Raw genomic sequence first — 23,522 nt, 5'->3', positions numbered from 1 at the left:
TGTTGCCGGATTTGCTCTCTGCTTCTCTGACCCGGCTGGGGGTCGCCGCAGACCCAGACTGGTTTCACAGGGTACAGCTCCCTGCTTCCTTATCCCCGATCTCCATCTGGGCTCCCGGGGTGATGGGGTGGCGCGCCCCCGCATCCTGGGCGCCCCATGCTGTAGCCGAGAGCGTCTTAACGCCGGCCGTGGGAACCTGGGTTCACGCAAGACCGAGATCCACGCGCTTAGAGATCGGGGTGCAATCCTAGTGACCGATTGACGGCGGGGTTCCTCCAGAGGGTACCCCGGCGCTGCCTCTTCCCCTCTTGGCTGCATTGGGACCAGCTCGCATCACCTTTGGAACCAGAGGAACTGGAGTTTAGGTTTGGGATGAGTCCCGAGGCCAAGCAAGCAGCGCATTCTGAGGTCTCCCGGTTTTCTCCCTCAGTCCTGTCTGCTCTTTTGCACAGAACCCTCTTGCCAGCTCTCAAGTAGGGCTGCGGGAAGGTCAAAATCTTTCGTTCTTAAAGAGGTCAAGTTGCTGCACCTGTCACTACCTGAGAACCGCAGCCGCCTTCTCTGTGCGCAGTCGCGCTCTAGTCCTAGGTTGGAGGTGCCTGGGTTGGAGGTGGGCCATGGAGAAGGTTAAGATTAGAAGAGGGCTATTACTGTAACGGTAATAATAAATACTCTAAGGGTCTCTGGAGTCAGTCCAGCCTTCTCCTTAGTCCCCTATGTTGTTGGGACCCATTCCTACTCAGAATAATTCATACTGGTCTTAGGATGGTCTCCAGCAACTGTGTAACTCACGGACGATGCCCTTCATAAATCACAAGCAGTACATACAGAAAATTATTCATTCTAAAAGACTAAGAGGAGTGCAGATTATCAGTTTATATTTCAATTGATGTCGTGGGGGGGGAAAGCAAGATTCATAATTTGAATGGTTTATTCCAATACCATTAAAGAAAAATGGAGGGGCCTGTAATTTATGTCACTGAGGTTCTAGGTCGTAACCCAGGGCCAATGTAAATAAACCGCAAAGGTAAAGCCACCCTGGCGAATCCCCTCCTTCGTGTAGGGATTACCATTTGGCTATTGAATATTGACAAGCATTTTCTGTTCGTTGCTGTCAAGCACGGCCTTACCTGAGTTTCCTCAAACCTTGGGAGGACCACCATATCACTGATACTGCCTTAGAACCGAGACTCGTGGTGGAAAGAGTTCGGGGCTCTAGTATAACTTGAGGAGTGGCCCAATTCCAAACAAATGTAACCAAACACGGGAGGCAATGACAGAAGAAGCAGGGCCAGGGGCTGGGGATTTAGCTCAGTGGTAGAGCGCTTACCTAGGGAGCGCAAGGCCCTGGGTTCGGTCCCCAGCTCCGAAAAAAAGAACCAAAAAAAAAAAAAAAAAAAAAAAAAAGGAAGAAGAAGCAGGGCCCAGGTGTGTGTTGCCAGTAGTAAGTGCTCATGGTGGAGGTGTCAGAAAAGGTGTCACTCAGTGTGCATGTCACTCATAAATGGTAAGTGCTACATACAGAATGGGCTGTCCTTGATACATTACTGGGCATCCTCAAGAATCTAAGGAGGGAACCACAAACAGTTTCCGATCTGAGTAGAACCCCAGTCTCAGGGTCCTTCAGCCTGGCCTCTTGCTCAGTCTCGTCTGAATCAGGATGCTGGCATATCTGAAAATAATCTTATGTTAGCTTTAAAACCCAAGCCAGTGCCTCTAAATGCATGCTTGTCCCTTGAAGATGTAGTTTAAAGACGTGTTTTTGTACTGTGGCTAATTGGCTTTTAGACAGTGTACTTCCCATGACCGCCATGCCTCTGCCCTTTAAGGCACTGTTAATTTCATTTGGCAAATGCTGCTTCTGTTGGAGTGACGGGAGTTCTGTATTTATCTTTACTTATTTATTCGCTTGGGACAGAGTCTCACTATGCAGTTCTAGCTGGCCTGGGATGCATTTATAGATTAGGCTGGAACAGAACTCATCGACCCCTTGCCTGCCTCTTCCTCCCCAGTGCTGGGATTAAAGACATATGCCACCATGCCAGGCCAAAGAGCTGCACTGTGAATGAGAAAGTAACTTCTGACCTCATCCCATAGTTTCGTTTGGCTCCTGACAAATGAGACACCCATCTTGAATTTTGTTTCTAGAAAAATTTGTTTTGAAAGCTTTTTTAGATTTGCTAGTGTGTGTGTGTGTGTGTGTGTGTGTGTGTGTGTGTGTGTGTGTGTCCTCGCCGGAGCACCCACTTGCAAGCATAATAATGGAGGACTCGGAACCCCAGGGCCTTGTCTACAGCAAGCAACAAGCTTTTTGCTGTTGAGCTATGTCTTTGGTCCTCTTTGTACTAAACTACCTAGGTTGGCATTGAACTCCCTCTGTGCTCCAGTCAAGCCTTGGATTTATGATCCCCCTGCCTCAGCTTCCTGAATACTGGAATTACAGTTTTATATTACCAGGCCTGGCTAGAAACCTTCTTAATGCTGATACATCGATGTTACTTGCTTTTAGAAGACACTGCCTTGTGATTGATTGGATCCCTAATAGAATGTGATAATGTGCCTCCCTGGTAACTCATCCAGACACTGTGCAGAGACAACTTAGCCACAAATGAAACTGACAGTGTTTACTGCTGCAAAGAAACAGTTAAACAGTTGCAGCCACTTACAGGTAGTGCCTGTTAGTGGTTAGTTCAAGTTTAATTGACCCCTTGGGGATTCCTGGGCGGTCTCCCTGGCTCCCTGTTATCTCCACAGTTAGCTATGTTTAAACCAGTCAGCACCTGCACCTGCATTTACACATCCACGAGTGAAGCTTTTTATGATTATGAAACAGGAAAAAAAGGGGGGCAGTGGGTGGGCTTGAAGATTAGAGAGGAAAACAAAGGGTTGACCTGAGAGCAGCCGTCTGTGGGAGTGGGCACATGGCTTTTGGTTTCTCAGGCTTACCCAGAGAGAAAAGTAGAAAGGTCCCCTCATCTGATTATAGATGATGTGATGTAGCAATGAGGCTCTGAGGATTTTAGACACTTGGAGCATGTGAACTGAAATTAATTCCAGGAGAGTCCTGGGAAGTCTTGATTACGGTTTGTAATGGGATTCTTGTATTTCCTGGAAAATCTCTAAGTGCTGGTAATGCTTGCCTAAGATGCACAAAACCCCGACTTTGATCTCCAGCATGTGCTGGCAAATCCCAGCACTGGAGAGATACAGGCAGGAGGATGAGAGGCTCTGGGGCCATCTTTGGTACCAAAAACGTTTAAGGCCAGCTTGGGACGCTCACAGCCCGTCTTTAAAAGAATCAGAAAGTGCGGGGGAGGCTGTGATAATCCTAATATTTTGTTCCTTTCTATTTCTGTGTGCAGTGTTAATGTACCGTGGTAAAGCTCTTGAAGACTTCACGGGCCCAGATTGTCGTTTTGTGAATTTTAAGAAAGGTGACGATGTATATGTCTACTACAAACTGGCAGGGGGATCCCCTGAAGTTTGGGCTGGAAGTGTAAGTAAAATGGTGAAAAGCTTTATTTTCTTATTTTCATTGTTTTTTTGTAGCACTGCAGACTTAAATCACTTTAGTTGAGGTTGTGGATGGTGTGTTTCCTAGACTGTAAACAGAAGGCAGCCCTGTGGTCCCAGCAGGCCTCAGGCCTGGCACGCAGCAGGGGTAAAGCAGAGGTTTGTGAAACAGAACTGAACTGGTTCGGCTACTACCCCACAGCCATATAGGAAGTGGCATGTACAATAGAAGTCAGAATGGCAAAGACCTGAAAAATCTAGCATTGCTTCGAGAGAGAAGTATTTGTGGTCACTGATATGGTAAGTTATGTGCAAGACAGTGCTTCAGGTGTGCAGGGTTAAAGTTGACTTTATATGACTTTTCTCTGTAAAAATAGTCAATCAAAAAACTAAAACAGGGCTAGAGAGACAGTCAGGACCAGAGTCTGATCCCCAGAACCTACTTTTAAAAGCCAAGCTTTGTGGGGTGTGCTTATGATGCCAGAGTCAGGGATGCACTGGACAGGTGGACGCCTAGGACTTACAGGCCAGCCAGCGTCATCTACTCAGAGAGAGAAAACCATAGGGTGAGGCATGAGCGAGGAAGAAGCAGTCAGACCTCTGTGAATTTCAGGCCAGCCTGGCCTACATAGTGAGACCCTATCTCAAACCACAAACAAAACCCAAACAAACAAACAAAACCCAAACCCCCAAAAAACAAACAAAAAGCCCAAACAACCTACAGGGTAGACAGCATTTAAGGATAACAGTGAGGTTGTCCTCTGGCCTTCACACATACATGCCACACAGACACACATAGACACACAGACACACACACATGCACATGCACCACATGCACATGCACACACACTCAACTGCACACACATACACTCATACATACATATACACAAACATATACTCACATGCATGCATCATACACACATCACACACAAGCACACACTCAACTGCACACACACATACACATGCATCACATACACATACACTCATACATACACATACACTTAACCATGTGCACCACACATACTCTAACACACACACACACACACACACAATACACTCATGCACATGCACCACACATAAACACTCAACTGCACACACACATATACTCACATGCATGCATCACACACACACATGCACACACATACGCTCAGGTATACACACACACACACACACACACACCTGTACATACTCAGGCCTTCACATACATGCACATACACATACACACAGGTAGGCAGGCACACACAGAATGGAAGATACTTTGCTCACTGCATGCATTCTTGCTTGGTTGGTTTATAACTTCTGAGGTATCTTTTTCTTGCTTTTCTTTTCCCTCGGATTCTGTTCCTAACTCTTTGCCTCTTGGTATCAGACACAGCTTACCTTGGCTGTATCCATCACACTCTGGTATAGCTTAAGAAGGGATTCACCAGCAGGGACCTGGCTCAGAGCATATGAGAGTTTTTTTCCTTCTGAAGAGGCTGGTACATGGGAGTCGGTTGACTATAGGGTCTGTGCTGACCCACGGGAAAGTCCAGCTTAGAAACAAACATCCCAACTCCCAACCTCCAGCGTTCATTCTCGATAAAACACCAATGATCAACACAGAACAAGGTTCTAGCAACTCCCTATGGAAAAAAAAAAAATTGCCCTGTCAGCATTTCAGCTTCCTCTGGAGGGTTTTTAAAGCATCAAGTGGTGGGGCACAGCCCTTTTACTTAGACAGCATCCCAGTGGCTGCTCACGGCCTCCTCACTGATATGAGGACGCATCTGTGCTGTCTTCTCATGGTTCCCAGGTGAGTGCTGGATAGTCTTGGCTCTGGGGCTGCTTCCTATGTGCCTGTGTTACATTTCTTCACAGTTCATTTGTGTTCATTTGGCCTTTGGGCTTCAATAAGCTGACTTTATGATTTTCTCTGGCCTGTTAGCTCTCCACCTTGAAACATATTGTTCCTTCTGGGTCACAGTTCTTACCCTGCTTGCTTTGATCCTCCTGCCTCTGCCTCCCCCATGCTGGGATTACAGGTATGCACCATTTGTGTAGTGCTTCACATCAAACCAAGACTCGATACACAATAGGCAACACTCTACATCTCTCCCCAGCCCTGCCCTTGCCTCCTTAAGAAACCCTGCTTTCAGCATCCAGCCAGAAAGTGATCTTTGCCAGTGGCTATGTGCATGCTTGGGTGGGACTCTGTTTGCCCAGCTCCTGTGACAGTCATTTTACTGCTTTGCTTGTCTGCCAGCTGGTGTCTCAGCTCATTATCGAGTCAAAAACCACATCTTATCTGCCATCCTTTTGAGTGTTTCTTTACAGGACGATATAGCACTTAATTACACTTGTTCTCGAGGTAGCTTAGGCAGAAGTGGACCTCGTAAGGCAGAAGCTATCCTCCCCACCCCCAAATCAAGTCATCAGTGCCTTGGCAGAAGCCAGATTAGACATAAGAATTACCTCTGTGAGGGCCTGTGGTTCCCTGAGATGGTAGGGAAGGGTGATCTGATCCTGGAGTTTTCTGCGAGTTGTAGTCTCAGTTGACTCATTAAGGAGGACGCCCCCTCCCTTTCTCACATAGCTCTGGGTTCCTTCACTTTTCTAGGTACAAGCTCAGAAGAATTTTCCCACAGAAGGGAAACGTATTTCTGCTCAGCCTCCCTCACACTTCAGGAACCTCACAGTTCTCCTTAGTTTTCAGAATAACACGTTCGAGTAACTTGATTCTCATCTGTAGTCTCTCTTGGTTTCCTTTTGTTTGTTTGTTTGTAGTCTCAGGGTTTATCTGCCAGGCTCGTAGCTTTTAATGCCCTTGCTTATCTAATCTTTGGGGCTTTGTTCTCGTACTAACACGTCCTCCAGATGGTTCCCAGATAGACCCGGGACACTAGTGAATGGAAATGAGTTAGTGATAAGGTGGACGACTTGTCTATCAGTCTGTCTGTCTGTCAATCTGTTTCTTCATTGGTTGGGACCCTGTTTCCTTTCAGACAGTGGCCAATGAAAGACAGTTTCTCAAATGGAGCTTCTACACACACACACACACACACACACACACACACACACACACACATTTTATGTATCTTAGTTATGAGTGCTAGAAAAGACTGGGCTTATTTCTGTAGATTTATTTTACATGGAACTGAAGCTGGTAGTAGGTAAGTATGCATTATGTCATAATTTTATTATATTATATTATTATATTAGCCCCCAAATACTTCTGAATGCTGGTTTTGGAGAAAACTACCATAGCACATGATGTCAATAGGCATTGTGTGTTGTAGCTGCACACATGTGAGAAGTCTTGTTCGCTCCTACTGTTTTCCATGGCCGCTGTGAATTGATTTAAGGGAAACTTGTTAGACGTGGTTGAGGAGCAATGCTAATAATGCTCACTTACATTCTCGCCAGAGACCACTTGGAACGGTGTTACTCGTCAGCTTTGGTTTGTCAGGTCTTAACCACACAGTCTGCAGGAGGCTTCTCCTATTCAGATCTCTGACTACTTCTAACATAGCAATATACAAAAGAACATGCCCCTGGCTTAGAGAACTGTTGGTTTAACAATATTAATTTTCATTGGCAGCCATTGCAGTTTAATTATTAACAGCAAATGTCTATTTCTCTTGTTTATCCCTCGTCTCTCAGTTTTTCCTGTCACTGCTAAAAGTCCATCCTTTGTGTTTCTCATACAGAACTTGATTGACATTTGTCCCTTTTGCCCACTGTTTCACATAGGTCAGACAGAGTTTTGGATATTTTCCAAAAGATCTGATCAAAGTCCTTCATAAATACACAGAGGAAGAGCTGCGCGTCCCGGCAGACGTAAGTTGTTCTTGGTGACTTTTAACTGCATCAGTGTAATCAATTACAGCGCCTGGTGGTGGTGGCAGTGCCAGTTTCAGATCGCTTTAGGCAAGACACTGCATTTTCCCAGACAGTTCGTACATAGTACAATCATCTCATCTGAACGCCTTTGGCCATGCTCAGACAGGAGAAAAACAACATCTGTGCATTAGATTTTAATTTGGAATCAGGGTAACTAAAAAAGAAGAAATGTTTGAAAAGCATTTGCAGGAGATTATTCTGAGAACCGTCTAATATACTGAAGTTGATGTTCTTATGGGACTTATAGATATACAGGCTTTTCCTTCTTTCTTTAAGAATGTGAAGGTTAAGAGTTAACACCTTAGCCAAGTGTGATGACGCTCACCTGTAGTCCTAACATTTGGGAGGTCGTTACAGCAGGGTCAGGAGACCCTGTTAAAGGGCCTGAACTTAAAGGCCAGCCTGAACTATTTAAGACTAAAACACCACAAAAGAAAAGAAAAGTCTTTGTACTTAGTTATAGAGGTAAACAACTTTAACAAGCAGAAAGAGGTGTCCTAATTTGACAATTACTCACTGGGTTCTAAGCATTTTGATTACATAGGAAATGGGTTCGGTTAGTCAAACTTTAAATTGTGTGCTGACTTGTTGCTACAAAGCTTTTCTCCCTGACTCTAGTGATCTAACGCCTATGTCACATCTGGAAAAGCGATGCTAAGGGCTCTATGGGAGGTGCAGCCTCAAGTCTATAAAGGCCTATCTCTCCCTCTACAGAGCATTCATTCACGGCACAGACTTATTGCTTTTGTGCCCAAAGTGATTTTTCATCCTAGAATCCCCATCCCCAGTGATCCTTTTCTGAGGCTGTGGAACATGACAGTTAACGCCCAAGTCTTTTGGGTGGCTGCAGGTCTAAGGCGGTTCATGGACTGGGTCACAGCCCTGACAGCCCTCAGTATTCTCAGGGCCATCATGTCGCTTTACGCGTTGGGGTTCTCTGCTGACCACGGGACTGCAGGGAGGGAGATATCGTCCTGCTATGGACTCTGTCTGTGTCCCCTCTCTTCACTCTTCCCGTGACATCCTTCTCCTGACATTAAGACAATGACTCAGAAATGCTGGTGATGAGGGAAGGAAGTCACCAGCCCCTCTGCGCGGGACAGGCCTCCCCAGAATACTGCAAAGCTTTGGTTGAGGACGACAAGTCTCTCAGTTGCTCCTTTAAGGTTCTGCTTATCATGTGATTCCGTTGGTACCAATTGCTTACGGGAAAAAGAAAGAATACAGATATGTCAAGTCTTAAAAACCGATATTAATTGCTACTGAGAACTCTTAACTTACTGAAAGGTATTCCCACTGAACCTTGTTTTCTGGTTGTTGTTCCAGAAATTATAAAAGTGGAGATTTTGGCAGCCTCTGACACCATTCTTCACCCTCTAACACAGTGTTTCCCGATGTTCCAACCCTTTATAATACAGTTCCTCATGTGGTGGTGACCCCACCCATAACATCATTGTGTTACTGCTTCATAACTGTAATTTTGCTGCTATTACGAATTGTACTGTGAATATCTGATATGCAACCTTTATGAAAGGGCTATTTGGCCCTGAAATGGATCAAGACCCACAGGTTGAGAACCAGTTTTAAATTCTCATTCTGTTACTAAGATACCTTTTTAGCCGATAAATATTTCCAAGGCCAATGAAGGTATATTTCTAAAATACATGAAGACTTAGAACACCACAGCCCCATAATTCTGCCTGTTTCTAGTTGGGTGGGCAGAGATGGTTGGCATAGAGGACTCTGGGGTAGAGAGCTGTGAGGTCCTGCAGTTCCCCAGTTCCCCAGACAGTTTGTTAACAAAGTGAGCAGACAGCTATTAGAAACAGGAGGCCCAGCACAGGACAGCCGCTTCCCCTTCTGTCTGTTACTTTTCTCTTGGTGTTGGGAGCACTTGGCAAATGCAGCTTAACAGAGACACACTTGTTTTGTCTCGCGGTTTGAGGTATAGTTCATCATGGGGGGACGTCTTGTCTGCGGAAGCATGAGGCACTCCTCACTGTGCGTCTCTGGTTAGGAACTGGAGCGCTGGATTCTGGCATTAAGATTGCTTTCTGCTTCTTATGTCATCCAGGACCCTGGATGCTGCTGCCTGTATTTACGATGGGTCTTCCCTTGTCAGTTAACCTGGGCTAGAAACTCTCACGGATATGGCCTGAGGCCTGTCTCCTAGACAATCATCAATGCTGTCAAGCCGACAGTAAAAGTCACTGCCACCAAGTGTGCAGAACAAACTGAGAAACGCAGAAGTAGCACAGAGGGAGAATAACAGGTCTCCATTTGTTTGCTCACTGTGCTTTTTAGAGAATATGAGCCAGCTTTTTGCTTGTTTGTTTGTTTGTTTTAATGCAAATATAATTGCGCTGTACAATAAGACAGATTTACCTAACCAGAGCTGGCCAACAGGAAGCCTCCAACTGTCTCCATAAAACTGACAGCATGGGGGAACAGATTATTTTCCAAACAGACACCAGGGATGGGGGCCAAACAAACTCACCAGCCACATGAGTCGTTCTCCCTCTGACCTGATACTGTATTGGCCCAGCTTTGGCTCAAAGCCCTCCTAGAATAAGGCGCTACCTCTATTGCTGGTATGAATAGGAGTTGCTCTTGGGACTCTGGGTTGTTGAGATGCTCATGTCTTTGTCTTCTCCATCCAGGAGACAGATTTTGTCTGCTTTGAAGGAGGAAGAGACGATTTTAACAGTTATAATATAGAAGAGCTTTTAGGATTTTTGGAACTGGAGGACTCTGTACCTGAAAAGTTGGAGAAAGCTGCAGAAGTTTCTCAGCACAGAGAGAAATCTCCTGAAGGGTCTCGGGAGCATGAACTTGACCTTGCATCTGAGCCCGAGGTGGTCAGAGTTGATTCAGAGGATGGAGAAGGTGCTTTCTCAGAGAGCACTGAGGAACTGCAGGGACAGCCCTCAGCTCAGGAGAGCCACCCCCATCCCGACACTGCAGCGGCTAATGCTCAGGGAGTGCAGTCTTCATTGGACACTTTTGAAGATAAATTAAAAGTGCCAGGAACTGAAAACAGAACTGGCAATAGTTCCCCTGCCTCAGTGGAGCAGGAGAAGACAGATGCTTACCAAGTCCTGAGAACAGAAATGAGTATTGACCTGAAAACCAAGTTTGGCTCAACTGCTGATGCCCTTGTGTCTGATGATGAGGCAACCAGACTGGTCACTTCATTGGAGGACGGCTTCGATGAAGAACTGGACGCTGAGTATTATCTAATGGATGATGAAGAGGAGCACACAGACAGCTCTGACGAGCTACCATTACTCACTTTTGTGGACAACGATGAGAAAGCCCCTGGCGAGCCCACAATGGAGAAATATTTAACAGATAAAGATCCGAACTTGAATGAGGAGGATAAAGTTGAACCCTCTCTGGCTCCTGGCATCAGAAATGACAATAAAGATGTATTGACCACCTGGGGGGATACTTTCTTTTCCATTGTCACAGGAGGTGAAGGAAAATCAGGTGTGGTGGATTTAGAGAGATCTCTCCAGGAGGAGGACCTGTTAGCTTCATCTAGCCATCAGAGGAAGCCACGGCCAACACCTGGCTATCCAGCCCGTGATGACGAAGGTGGTGATCTTCTTGTAGAAGAGCCCAAAACAAGTGATGTAAAGGACTCAGAAACAGACCCAGAACTTGTCAATACAGGAGAAGGAAAGGACGTACAGGAATCCAGGGGAGGCCTGGCACATCCTGAGTCAGAGGATGCCAAATCAGAAACGGCGAGTGCTTATCGTCCTCAGAATAGCAAGCTCAACCCTTTGCCAGCTGCTGCAAAGGGCAAAGACTTTACACTGAAAGCTGTCTTTGAAAAAAAAGAAAATGGCCTAAAGGAACCAGTTATCCATATCTCCAAGGAAACAGTCCATGAAGACAAGACCAGAGAGATGAAGGGAGACGGCTTGGAGAGTGAATTAGTACACAGAGCTGCCAGGAGTTCAGAGGTGGAAAATAACAAGCACCAACCCTTGGGTGTTGCACCACTCGTGGGGAATAATAAGCCTGATGCATCCAAAGACAGTACAGAGGTCCCAGACACTTCTGTCAGTGGATCAAAAGCAGGCCAACAGGAGGGATTTCGAGAACCAGGTCTTAAAACTCAGAATCAACCTAGATTCTCCCCTCCAGAGGAAACTGGTCTCTCAAGAGAACTGGGGGGGAAAGTTCCTATTTCGGGAAGAAATCTTTCTCGGCAGCAAGAGCGAGACGTAGCTGCTGTAGTCAGTAAGCATGCAGATGAGAAGACAGGATTTCCAGAGGAGGAGGGCAGGGAAGACCTAACAGATGCAGAGCCACCCAAGGTCACACAAAGGACGCAGGAGGCTGAGAGCCCGGAAGTTCTGAGTGTCCAACCTGTTAAGCCAGAAGTGGAGGAGGAGGAGGAGGAGGAGGAGGAGGAGGAGGAGGACCACGATCCCCATGAGGTACTGCTGGAGGATGAAAATGCTGTGAGTGCACAGCAGTCTAGAGAAAATCACCCCAGCACTCACGGCAGAAGGCCAGATATGAATTCTCAAGTTTTTGAAAAAGTAATTTTGGGGACCCTTAATCTTAACACTGAAAAAAACAAACACCCAGCTAATGTGATTTTGGATACGGGAAAAAAGAGTGAAACCACATCTGAAGAGGCAGGTGATATGGGCAAGGAGTCAGGTAGTGTGGTGGTGGACAGAGAAGAAAGCCATGTGGCAGATGTGAGAGCCCAGGGGCCCTCTCAGGTCCACAGCCTTCCAGACAAGAAAGCAGCTCAGACTCCAGGCTCCAAGGAAGCTGTTCTGAGGGAAAATCCTAGTGATTTACAAAAAGACAACCCGGAGGGGCCACGCAATACCTTGGGACTTGAAGACCCTGGGGGAGAAGAAATCTCAGGAGGGGAACTGGAAGATACCAAGAAGCTTGGAGACTCAGAAAGTCAGGGGCCTGATGCTGAAGACCTTGGGGATGACCCGTCCCAGCGAGCTACACCCGAAATTCCTGACATAGTGCTCAAGAGTATAAGGGAAGACATGCCTATCATAAACAGTTTCTTCAAGGACGACCAACAGTCCCTGTATCGTTTCCTGAAGTACTTCGATGTTCGTGAGCTGGAGGGCTTGCTCCAAGACATGTCAATAAAGCTGAGATCAGCACATCGGGACAGCCTGCCTTACAACGTGGAGAAAGTCCTAGATAAAGTCTTCCGTGCCTCCGAGTCACTAATTCTGAGTGTGGCGGAGAAAATGCTTGATACACCAGTGTCCAAAATTAGGGACCTGGACGCAAAAGAGAACAGTCCGTTGGAAGAAGCTGAGGTGTTGGATGACATACAAGACCTGATCTATTTTGTCAGGTATCAATACTCTGGAGTGGAGACTGCCCCATTAGCCACACCTCCACCTCCGGAGGAAGGCTGGGCTGGACCAGGAGAAGGTAAAGTACCTGCCTACAACCTTGTGGAGATAGTGTGCAGGCATGGGGGTGGGGGTGGGGTGTGTATGGGGCATGGGATATACTAAAGCATTCCATTTCTTGTTTGTAAAATTCTAGTCACAGTCCGAAAGGCGTGGGTCTAGACCTACAGAGCCTCCCACTGCAGCTTCCTTTTAGGCTGAGCATGGAGGCAGATCGCCCCTCTTCCCCATACCAACTTTTCTTCCATAGGGCAGCTGAAACTGGTTTCCATCTTCAAAGGGATACTTTATAAAAACTTTACAAGAAATATATTACCAAGAAAACAAATCACAAAGTAAAGCTCTTAACAGAGGACAGCTTTCATGTGAGGTTATAAAAGGGGCTTTATGAACATATTCTTCATATATTTATTTGTAAAGGCGTGTGCTCAGCACTATACTGCTTTATAACATTTAAATATGTGACGTACTTCAAGCATGGTCCTTCTCTACACCACGCTACCCTCCCTTTCCTCATCCCTCCCCTTCCAGTTAGCCTTCCGTGTTCCTCTAGACAGATACATCCAATTCTTATGTCACACGTACATAACTGACTTTGTATACCTGTACAAACCCCAAGACCCAGACATGAGAGGAGCTGTGATGTCTGTCCTTTGGGGACACTTCACTTAACATGAGGATTTCCCGCTGTTTCCATCTGCCTGGAAATGACGTAACTTCATTCGTCCTCACGACTGAAAAGATCCTACCACGTCATACATTCTCTTTGCCTGTCCCTGTGTTGTTGGACATCCAGGTTGTTTCTGTAACTCAGTAGTCATGACTCAGGTTACAGTAAACATTGATGTGTGTGTATCTCTGTGTCATGTTGTCCTGGAGTCCAGTGGGTAAACACTCAGGAGTGGTATAGCTGGGTCATATGGCAGACCTGCTTTCAGTTTCTTGACTTTCACAGTAGCTGGAATAGTACTTTTCATCTGTTGTGGGTGTCCTGTCCTCTCCTACTTCCTCCAGTTGTATGTCACTGGGCCTTGGGGGTTTCGTGTTAGGTTATTCAGGGGTGGAGCGAGGAAGAGCTTTCCTATAGCACTCACGAGGCAGACAGAAGTATATATCTCTTGGCCTGACCCCAGGGTAGCCTGGCATTCTGACTCCTGTGTGCATATTCGATGTATCCGAGCTTTGCAAACAGAAGTGGCTGTATTGAGAGTGAAGTAGTTAGAGACCCCTGTCTTCCTAGAGTGCTAATTCTCCTGAGAATTGGTAGACAGTGAGCGTTTTTTAAAATTGAAGCTTTTGGCTCAGAATGGAACATTCAGGCTGGAGGGATGGCGCGGCAATTAAGAGCACTGGCGGTGGGGCTGGGGATTTAGCTCAGTGGTAGAGCACTTGCCTAGGAAGCGCAAGGCCCTGGGTTCAGTCCCCAGCTCCAAAAAAAAAAGAGCACCGGCGGCTAAGGGGACCTTACTTCAGTTTTCAGCACCACAACCATTATACCTCCAGTTCTAAGAGATCTGATGCCTTCTTTCTAGCCTGTGGGCACTACATGTACATGGTACACACACATACATATATGCAGACGAAATATCCAAACACATAAAATAAGACAAATTTTTAAAAAAGGATGAAAAAACTCAAAAATTATGGGAGAGTAAAACATGAGGCTACAAAAAAATGCTCTTTCTCATGGGTCACAGCGTGCTCTGCACTCAGGCTCATAGGGATGAGCCCACTGTCACTTGGAAATACTCCAGTAGTACTCCATAGTGTTCTGAAGTCACTTTTGCAAGCTGCCCATGCACAGAATGCCCTTCCTTCTCTGATGGGCTCTATGAGACCAACAGCCTGTGCACGAAGAAGACTGTCATTTATGTTGTTCCTGGGTTCCCTACTGGACTGGAATTCTCTCTTCTGCATGTCTGTGTGGACATATTCTGGCTTGCCATGGCAATGATGTCTTTGTCATGAGCGCGCTTAGGAAATGCTTTGAAGTGAAGGTGTCTTTGTAAATCTGTGCTTGAGTTACTGTCAGTCAGTATGAAGGAAGTTAACACTCGTGCTTTGCTTTTTACCTGTGCACATGGGGTAGGACATTGGGCTGGTGATGAAGGAATACTGGTCAGTTGGGGAAACCAAAGTGGATCTTTGATCAAACTCTCTTTATGTGTTGTTCTCCAGAGATGCAGCCAGCCCAGCAAGACAGATTACCACAAGAAAACACAGGAGACATCAGTGTGCAGGTTTCGGAGGACCGTAATCTCTTAGATCAACCAGTGACCAGCGTGCAGCTTCCAGAGGAGCCCGATCTCTTGGATCAACCTGTGACCAGCGTGCAGCTGCCAGAGGACACCGATGTCTTGAATCAACCCATGACTGAGTACCCAAGTGCCTCCGAGATATCACAGAAGCCAAGTACCGAGAAAGAAATAGATCTAGGTAAGTTTTATAGTTTTTCACTATGAGGTAGAGGTGTATTGTAAAGAAGGCCTGCTAGGATATTTATTCTTAAAGGTAGGAAAGTCAAACCAATTCAGGTGTGTATGAGTTTTTAAAATGTTCCACAAGTGACAGGGAAAAGCAAGAGTTCAGATGTATGGAGATCAAAAATAGCAACGAGGCCAGGGGCTGTCACTAACCTGCAAACTAGTGTTTGGCTGTGCCCAGCCACTATAAATCTTGTCAGTATGAAATTGAGCTCCTGTGCTTTAAAGGCTACATGTTCTAAGGCAGAGCATCCTGTTAGAGCACATGAAGTGCTGGCCTGGGGACAGCAAGAAGTGTGAAATAAGCCCCGGGAAAGGCTGGGGGAACTAGTTCCGAATCTTAGCTTAAAGGTCTCGGTTTCCCTGTCCACTCCCATTCCTCTGAGTGGCTACAGTGCCTTCTGAGTTATTGCCTAAACGAGGCAAATACAGCTTTTAAAAATACTGTGAAGGGGGGTTGGGGATTTGGCTCAGTGGCAGAGCGCTTGCCTAGGAAGCGCAAGGCCCTGGGTTCGGTCCCCAGCTCCGAAAAAAAGAACCAAAAAAAAAAAAAAAAAAATACTGTGAAGGTCCAGGCATCTTCCCATGGTATGCTTTTAGGAAACAATGAGGGAATGACAGTCTTGAGCTGACTGACATAATTGTAGATATTTCATTTCAGCACACAGGAACTATTGGTGACAGATAAAAAGTTATTATTTGTTTTTGTTCTAAACATCCTCAATAATGGCATCAGTGGTTTGCTAATTGTTGTATAGCTCACTCTCATTTCACAGAAAACCAGATGCCCTCGCTGTGCTATTTTGCTATCATAAGAATGCCATTACTGGGGTTTCTTTTGCGGGGTGGTCCAGTGCCGGGGATCACACTCAAGGCCTCCTGCGTGGTAGGTTAGTGTTACCACCGACTGCCAGCTCCAGAGAGAGAGAGAAAAGAGAGAGAGAGAGAGAGAGAGAGAGAGAGAGAGAGAACATGAAGCACGGCTGTAGCCTTAGCCTGTAGAAAGGAAGGGTTCAGTGTCACTAGAGTAACAACATCCCCTGCTCTCCAGGGAATACACAAAGTGTATGAAATGTCACAGTGGAGAGAACTTTAGCTGAGCTGAGAAGGAATCATACATTAGGAGTCTCCCGTATCCCAGAGGACACCATCGTCTTGTGTAACGTTCTCCAACTCCTTTTTAATTTAGAAAGGTCCTATTTACTGAAAACAAGTCAGGTACCATTGACACTCATTGCTCTTTTGCTCAAAACCTTCAGGACTTGGAAAAGTTGTGCTTACAGGAGTAGGAACAGGATGTCTGCTTTAGATCCCGCCACCCCCACACAATGCCCAGCCACCTTTCTAGGCAAGACTTCCAGGGTCACTGCCCACAATTCTGGTGCTATGATGCTGACCTAACTGGGAAAATGTCACCCATTGTCAGTCATAGGTCAATAGTGAACCGGGTTTTAAGGTTGGGAGAGACCCCTAGAGGGTGCAGCCCAGCCTCTCACTAACTGCTGTTGATGGCACATGCCAGGCTCATGTAACGCAAGCTGAAATCCATCCCTGTCCCATCACTTCCTTATGTAGAATCTTCTCGGGTATAAATGGATCTCCTTCCTTCACAAAAGCCTCAAGCCATTTCCCACTCTGGAAGAAATTCTTTCCATCCTTCCTGGCATTTACTATATTTTATGTCGTGGTCACCTGTCCGTACACTAAGTATTAAGTATCAGTTACATGCCAGCCACACTAAGCCTTAGTGTAGTCTATCTGCAAGACTCTTTCAGGAGTCAGAGTTCTCCTGACATATAGGTTGCAGGAACCAAACTGAGGTCATTAAGTTCGGCCACAAGCACTCTTACTGAGCCATCTTGTTGGGCCCTGAACTCATTCTTTTCCAGCTCTCTTAAAGTTTCTAATACAGTGTTCTGCCATCACCAAGTCAGAGTTTGCTGACTGTGATTGTGTCTGTATGGTTTTCCTTGTGTTGGTTGCTATAGAACAGGTTAGCCTTGAACTCATAGCCATCCTTTTGCCTCTGCTTCCTGAGTCCAGGAATTAAAAGCATGCCTTGCCTGGCAAACCCCCTCCGCCCAACCCCAGCCCTTTGGAGAATGTGTAAGTTTGGGGTTTTGTTTTCAGTCTCCCTGAATGGATAGGAGACAGGATGGGGCACTTAGAAGCAGACTGGAAATGATCTCATTTTATAACTGAAGGGTCTGATGGATCCAGTTATGATCCCAGAAGGTTTGCTTTGCTCTGTGTAATTTTCCTTAGGGCTCTCAAATGTTCTATGCTTGGTATCTTAGTTAGGGTTTCACTGCTGTGAACAGACACCATGACCAAAACAACTCTTATGAAGACAACATTTAATTGGGGTTGGCTTACAGGTTCAGAGGTTCAGTCCATTATCAACAAAGCAGGAGCATGACCGCATCCAGGCAGGCATGGTGCAGGAGGAGCTGAGAGTTCTACATCTTCATCTTCAGGCTGCTAGGAGAAGACTGACTTCCAGGAAGCCAGGATGAGGGTCTTAAAGCCCACTCCCACAGTGACACGCCCACTCCAGTAGGGCCACACCTTCAACTAGTGCCACTCCCTGGGCCAGGCATATCAAACTATGATACTTAGTGACTAATATTTAGAGGGCACTCTGAATATTTAAATGAAGAGAAAAATTACTCTTTTAAATCATAAAAGACAGTATGTTGTCTGTTGCCCCCTTTCAGGTTTTGTACCCGAAGGTGGTCCTGTCGGGGCTGATGATATAGAAAAGCAACAAGAGAGAACTGCAGAGCGGCCAGCAGATGCCCCGCCTCTGGAAAGTACATCTGGTTCCCTGTACTCCTTCATCCTCTACTTAAGTAAGATGGTAAGTCTGATACAGTGTCTTCAGCTAGAAACTGGTTATTATGGGGTGTTTGCAGGGAGGAGGTATGTGTAAGGGCTAATGACACCAGGTCTTACATAGGCGAGGCTGGCCTCAAATTCACTGTGCAGCCAAGGCTGACCTTGAACTACTGAGCCTCCAGCTAATACCTCCAAGTGTTGATGCTGTAGACATGGGCCACCATCTTGGCTTGATTTGCAACATGTTTTAAGTTGAATCTGAGCTTGGAGTGAAGAATTTAAAGTATCTGTATGAACTCTGCTTCCAATCCTCTGAAGGTGCCACTCAAAATGAGCCGCAGGTGGATGGCTTTAATTAGGAGCCCTGAGGTTAGCACACAAGAGTTTATTCCCTGGCAGGGCTGGGCATGTACACACCTATACAGCAGGGTTTGTCCCCTGGGACCTTTCAGTGCCTCCGAGAGCTGGAGATGTTCACTTGAAACACAAGATACAGTTTTTGTCATGGTTGGTAGAGGAACAAGAAGGTTAGGAGTTAGCTGAGATGTGGTTTAAGAAGTATGGCTTGTGGTTGAACAGAGTGGACTGGGGAAGGATGATGGGTAACAGGGACAGAAGAGACAGCATGTTAGAGAAATGGAAGCATGGGGAAAAGGGGATGCTGGGAGACTAGGAAAGTCGAGGTGCCTGTGGAAGGAGGTGTGTCATGCTCCGTACCCTTTGAAGGTGTGAGACAGAGAAGTGGGAGGTCAGATCTATTTCCTAGAAAGAGCTATCATGGCAAAATGTTTATGCAAGGCAATCTTTTTGAAGAGAGTCCGGATCCAAATAAGACACTTAAGGTCTCTGGAGGCTGAGTCAAGTTTGTAGGATTTGGCTCCCTCTGGTGGTGTATGTGGGTATTGGACATCTCTCTAGGCAAATTGAACCAGGCTGGAGGCCAAGTGATGTCAGGACTGCACAGCGTCATCTTGGTCACAGTGTTCTCCTGTAGGGTCTGTAATCTTGAGGCTTATGTAATAGAGTTTTGCTGTTGTTTTCTGTAAAAAAGGTTTTGCGTCAGGGAGATCTGGTTTCAAATCCCAATTTAAAAGTTTGTGCAAAATAATTGGAACATAGTAACTGTACATCTTTATGATCTGAGTTATGGTAATTTGATAGATTTGTATATTATGTAATGATCAAATGAGGATAATAACCAGGGCAATGATCATTTCTATGATTTCTCTGATTTTTTAAAAATGTTCTAACATCTATTTAATGTTCGTGCATGAGTGTGTGCATATGTATATGGGTGACTGTAAGGGGGACAACTTGCAGGAGTCAGTTCTCTCCTTCTACCAAGCCCAGGTTATCAGCATTGGTGCAAGAACCTTTGTGTACTGGGCCATCTCTCCAGCCCACTTTTGTTCACTTAAGAATATATCAAAGGCTGTTAGAATCCATTAACTGTGATACAGAAAATGCAGAACTAGTTCCTCTGTGCTTCTCGGCCCCATTTCATTCCTGCCTGTCCTCCTGTCTCTGCCCACCATTGTTCTTCTGTAAGACGTCAGATAGGAAATAACTAAACGTTGAATCCCAGCCTCCTTGTCTGAAAAGTGCAAATAAAAACTATGTCTACTGCGACAACCAAGTGGCCGACAGTGTAAAGTGTCTGGGGAGGCACCCGGCACGTTGTGAATTTCCTCCCACTCCTACTTTTTTTTTTTTTTTTTGGTTCTTTTTTTCGGAGCTGGGGACCGAACCCAGGGCCTTGCGCTTCCTAGGTAAGCGCTCTACCACTGAGCTAAATCCCCAGCCCCCTACTTCTTATTTATGGTCAGAGGGCAGTGCTGAATGAGAGGCCAGCAAATTCAGAGGAGAGGCTGTCTGACGAGATGGAACAGAGCCAATCCACCTCCCGATTTCTCCGTGGCTGCTGGCACTGGTGGCAGCTTCCGAGCTGTTCCAGTTAGGAGGCTTCCAGTGACTGAACTAGGCTCAGGAGTATCCTTTGAGCATCTCAAGGAGTCAGTGGTCGAATGTGGAAGGAAGACTGTCTTCCTCACATTTCTAGTTATATACAGGACTCTCTTCTTGGTCTGAGTTATAGACATAAATAAAATACCCGATACGGCATCTACTTTTAGTGTGAAAGAGGAAGGACATAGACATAAAAGGCAAGAAGGACATAGTGCCCCAAGACTGACTCAGGGAATGCTCCAGAACGCACTTATGGCCCAATACGCACAAGACGACTGCTAGGAATCAAAGATTCTAATATGGGGGCTAGTAACAGAGCTCAGCCGGTGAAGGCACTTGCTATCGTGTCTGACTACCTGAGTTCAATCCCATATCCCACACTGTGGAAGGAGAGAACTGGTGCCTGTAAGTTACAGTCCTGATATTTCAAGGGCTTGTGAGGATATGACTATATGGGAAGACTGAGGACCCATGAACGAGGCAATATAAAGTTTCAAGCAAGGAGCACAGTTAATGGAAGGGAAGGTAATTTGTTCTGCTTTGACTAGGAGAACTAAAGCTGAATGGGTCAGCTTTATGGGTCAATTGTTGGCTGATATTTGGAAGCTTAAAATTAGAGGGAACTTTGGAAGATGACTGCCTTAGCGTCTCACTAGTGACAGTGATTTCCTGACAGGTCGTTCGTTCTCAAGTCTGTGTATTAGTAATTCTTTTAAATTTATTTCATTTTGAAATTTCATACAAGTAAATATCTTATGCACAACATCTCACCAGCCCTCTGCTCCCCTTTTCTCATCCTTGTAGCCCCCTTTAATCTCCTGGATTTTCATGTCATATATACATTCATGCCTTTACATATCTATTTAAAATCTAGGAACTGTAAATGATAGAAAACATTTGTCTTTCTGAGACTGGTTGAATTCACTGAATGTGATCATCTGTGGTAGGATCTACTTTCTTGCACGCATCGGTAATTCTTAGTGTGAGGCTGCCTGTCAGGGCTACCCATCCTTCTGTGGCTAACTCATTTTTATACTGACTCAAAATCTCTCTTTATGTGAAACTCTTTGTAAGATGTAATTCTTTTTCTACACAGTAATTCTTTGAATGGGTAAAGTTGTATCCTGATTTAAATTTTTAGGGTTTGTCTTTTGTTTTTGTTATTTTTTTCTTTGAGACAGGGCTTCCCTACATAGCTTTGGTTGTCCAGAACTCATTCTGTAGACCAGGCTGGCCTCAGACTCACAGAGATCTGCCTGCCTCTGCCTCCAGAGTGCTGGGATTGAAAATGTGAGCCACCATGCCCAGCTTTTAAACACTTTGTCTTGGAAACCTTCAAACAAAAGCAGGGAGCCTAACTTGGTGATCAGCATCAGATGACAACAGCATTTGTTTTCAAACTGGGAAGGAGTTCTGAAAGACTGCCATATGGAAAGGGAAAAATGCTTGAAATGGGTCCAGGTCTTTTAGACTCTGTGAAAGCACAAGTCTTATACCTACACGTTATTTTGTAGATTTCTTTTTTCTAAGGGTTATGATGTCAGAGCCTTAAACATATTCAGTTCTTAATCTTATTCCCAGTGGTAAACACTCTTATTTCCCACCTGGGTTGTTTAATGTACTTTGGGCACCATGTCCTAGCACCATACACAATTACTATTGTTGATGGCGTTTTGAGACAGTGTCTCACTCTCTGGTCTAGCCTCGAAGCCACTTCTACAGCCCAGGCTACCCTTGAAGCTGTATTGATCTTCTTGCCTCAGCCTCTCAAGTGCCAGGATTGCAAGTGTTAAGTCACCATTCCTAACTTATTTTCTTTTCATTTTTTATTTCATTTTTATTTTATGCATGTGGCCAGGTTTTTTTCTACATGTATGTCTGTGTACCACATGTATGCCTGTGCACCGCATGTATGCTTGTTCACTATGTGCATGATTGGTGTCCATGGAGCCAGAAGAGGGCCTCAGACCCCCTAGACCTGAAGTTACAAACAGTTGTGAGTTACCATCTGGATGCTAGGAATTGAATCCCAGGTCCTCTGGAAGGGCAGCCAGTGCTTTTAACTGCCACGCTAACCACTGAGCCATCTCTCTAGCCTCTATTTTTATTTTTATGTGTCTGTGTGAGGGTATGTATATAGTGTCACAGTTGCATGTGGAGGTCAGAAGAGGGGCTTAAATCCCCTGAAGCTGGAGTTACAGGCAGTGTCTGTCATTCCACCAGGGTGTTGGGAACCTAACTTAGTCCTCTGCAAGGGCGGCATGAGTTGTTAGCGGCTGAGACGCCCTTCCAGCTCCTTATTGTAGTTCATTGTCTATACTAGGGCCTTTGTAACCCAGCAAACCCATTCTGTAGCACATGTAGGTCTCAAACCCACAGCAATCTTCCTGCCTCAACCTCCAACCTCCTGTGTGAAGAGATTCCTGGGTTTTCTTTTCTGTCCTATGGCCTGTATTCCTTGGCTAGAACTGAGCCTGCCTTCTCACTATTTTCTTTCATTTGGTTATTCTGAAACTCAGGATACACCCCCCTCCCCCGCCCCAATTAAATACCCCCATTGCCTTCAATTTTAACATGATTCTGGGCTACTTATTACCCCTAGTCCGTAACCTTAAAAATAAGAGACCCCAAAATTAGGATGTTGGTGCAGAATTGGTAATGACAGAATTCCTCCACGTGGCTGTTTATGGGCAAGTGGAGGTCAAGAGAGGAACCCTAAGAGAAGGATTGGAGTGGGCAGGAGGGAAGAAGGTCTTATCCAGATACCAGTCTGATCCACCATTCAGAAGGGATCCGAAGATCTCTAGTCTTGTCTGGGTTTCCAGAATCAGTTCCTTCTGTGTCTCAGCACCTCAAGACAGATCCAATTCTGGGCCTAGCTTTCTCTTTTCCTAGAGTCCATCCATAACACCCCACCCCACCCTCCATCACTGTCTATATAGCTCCTTGGTCACGTTGACTCTGTGCTTTGTGGCAGGTGAGCATCTTTTATCCTGATAGTGCTTCCCTGGATCTCTTCTTTGCGCTCTGGTCCCTACTTCCTCCTCATTGGACTATTCCGTTCACCTCTGTGTTATACACCCATCTTCCACTACCTTCTCTTGCGCTTTCTCTGTACGTCTCCCCTCTCCCGCCCCCAACCGCCTCACTCACTTGGACTCTTCTACTCAGCTCCTCAACTTTCCCCCTCACTTGGACCCCCACCCCACCACACCCCACCCCCACCCCACCCCGGCCCAGTCCTATGCTCTTTTCCCTACCTCCTCACTCAATGAATGGACCTGCTAACCTTCGCGCACCATCTTTTCTCCACTCACCTCCTTTGCTTTGATTCTTCGGCTCAGCGTGCTGCCGCCCCCAGCCCCGCTCCGCGGTTGGTTTACTCCGCACTAGTCCCGCCCCGCCCCATCCCCGCCCTCGCTCT

At 46.0% G+C, this 23,522-nt stretch overlaps 1 protein-coding gene and 1 long non-coding RNA gene across 3 annotated transcripts in view; one reads left to right on the top strand and one right to left on the bottom strand.

Annotated features, from left to right (window-relative positions):
- Positions 1 to 23,522, top strand: part of Mia3 (MIA SH3 domain ER export factor 3) — a 45,116-nt gene that overhangs the window by 3,902 nt on the left and 17,692 nt on the right. For both annotated transcript variants that reach the window (XM_039091493.2, NM_001398684.1), the window contains exons 2-6: positions 3,363 to 3,496; positions 7,246 to 7,332; positions 10,056 to 12,831; positions 14,991 to 15,248; positions 18,013 to 18,155. In XM_039091493.2, coding sequence (XP_038947421.1) covers positions 3,363 to 3,496; positions 7,246 to 7,332; positions 10,056 to 12,831; positions 14,991 to 15,248; positions 18,013 to 18,155 — 3,398 coding nt within the window. The remainder of the gene's footprint in view (positions 1 to 3,362; positions 3,497 to 7,245; positions 7,333 to 10,055; positions 12,832 to 14,990; positions 15,249 to 18,012; positions 18,156 to 23,522) is intronic.
- On the bottom strand, positions 15,749 to 23,518 carry LOC108352586 (uncharacterized). The gene is made up of 2 exons (XR_001840933.3): positions 23,416 to 23,518; positions 15,749 to 19,173 (listed from the first exon to the last, which is right to left on the bottom strand). It is a non-coding gene; the product is annotated as an uncharacterized LOC108352586 (long non-coding RNA).

Source organism: Rattus norvegicus, chromosome 13 (genome assembly GCF_036323735.1).
Source record: "Rattus norvegicus strain BN/NHsdMcwi chromosome 13, GRCr8, whole genome shotgun sequence".
NCBI classification, from domain to species: Eukaryota; Metazoa; Chordata; class Mammalia; order Rodentia; family Muridae; genus Rattus; species Rattus norvegicus.
The sequence above is the reverse complement of the archived record's forward strand: the minus strand, read 5'-3'. Positions and strand labels throughout refer to the sequence as shown.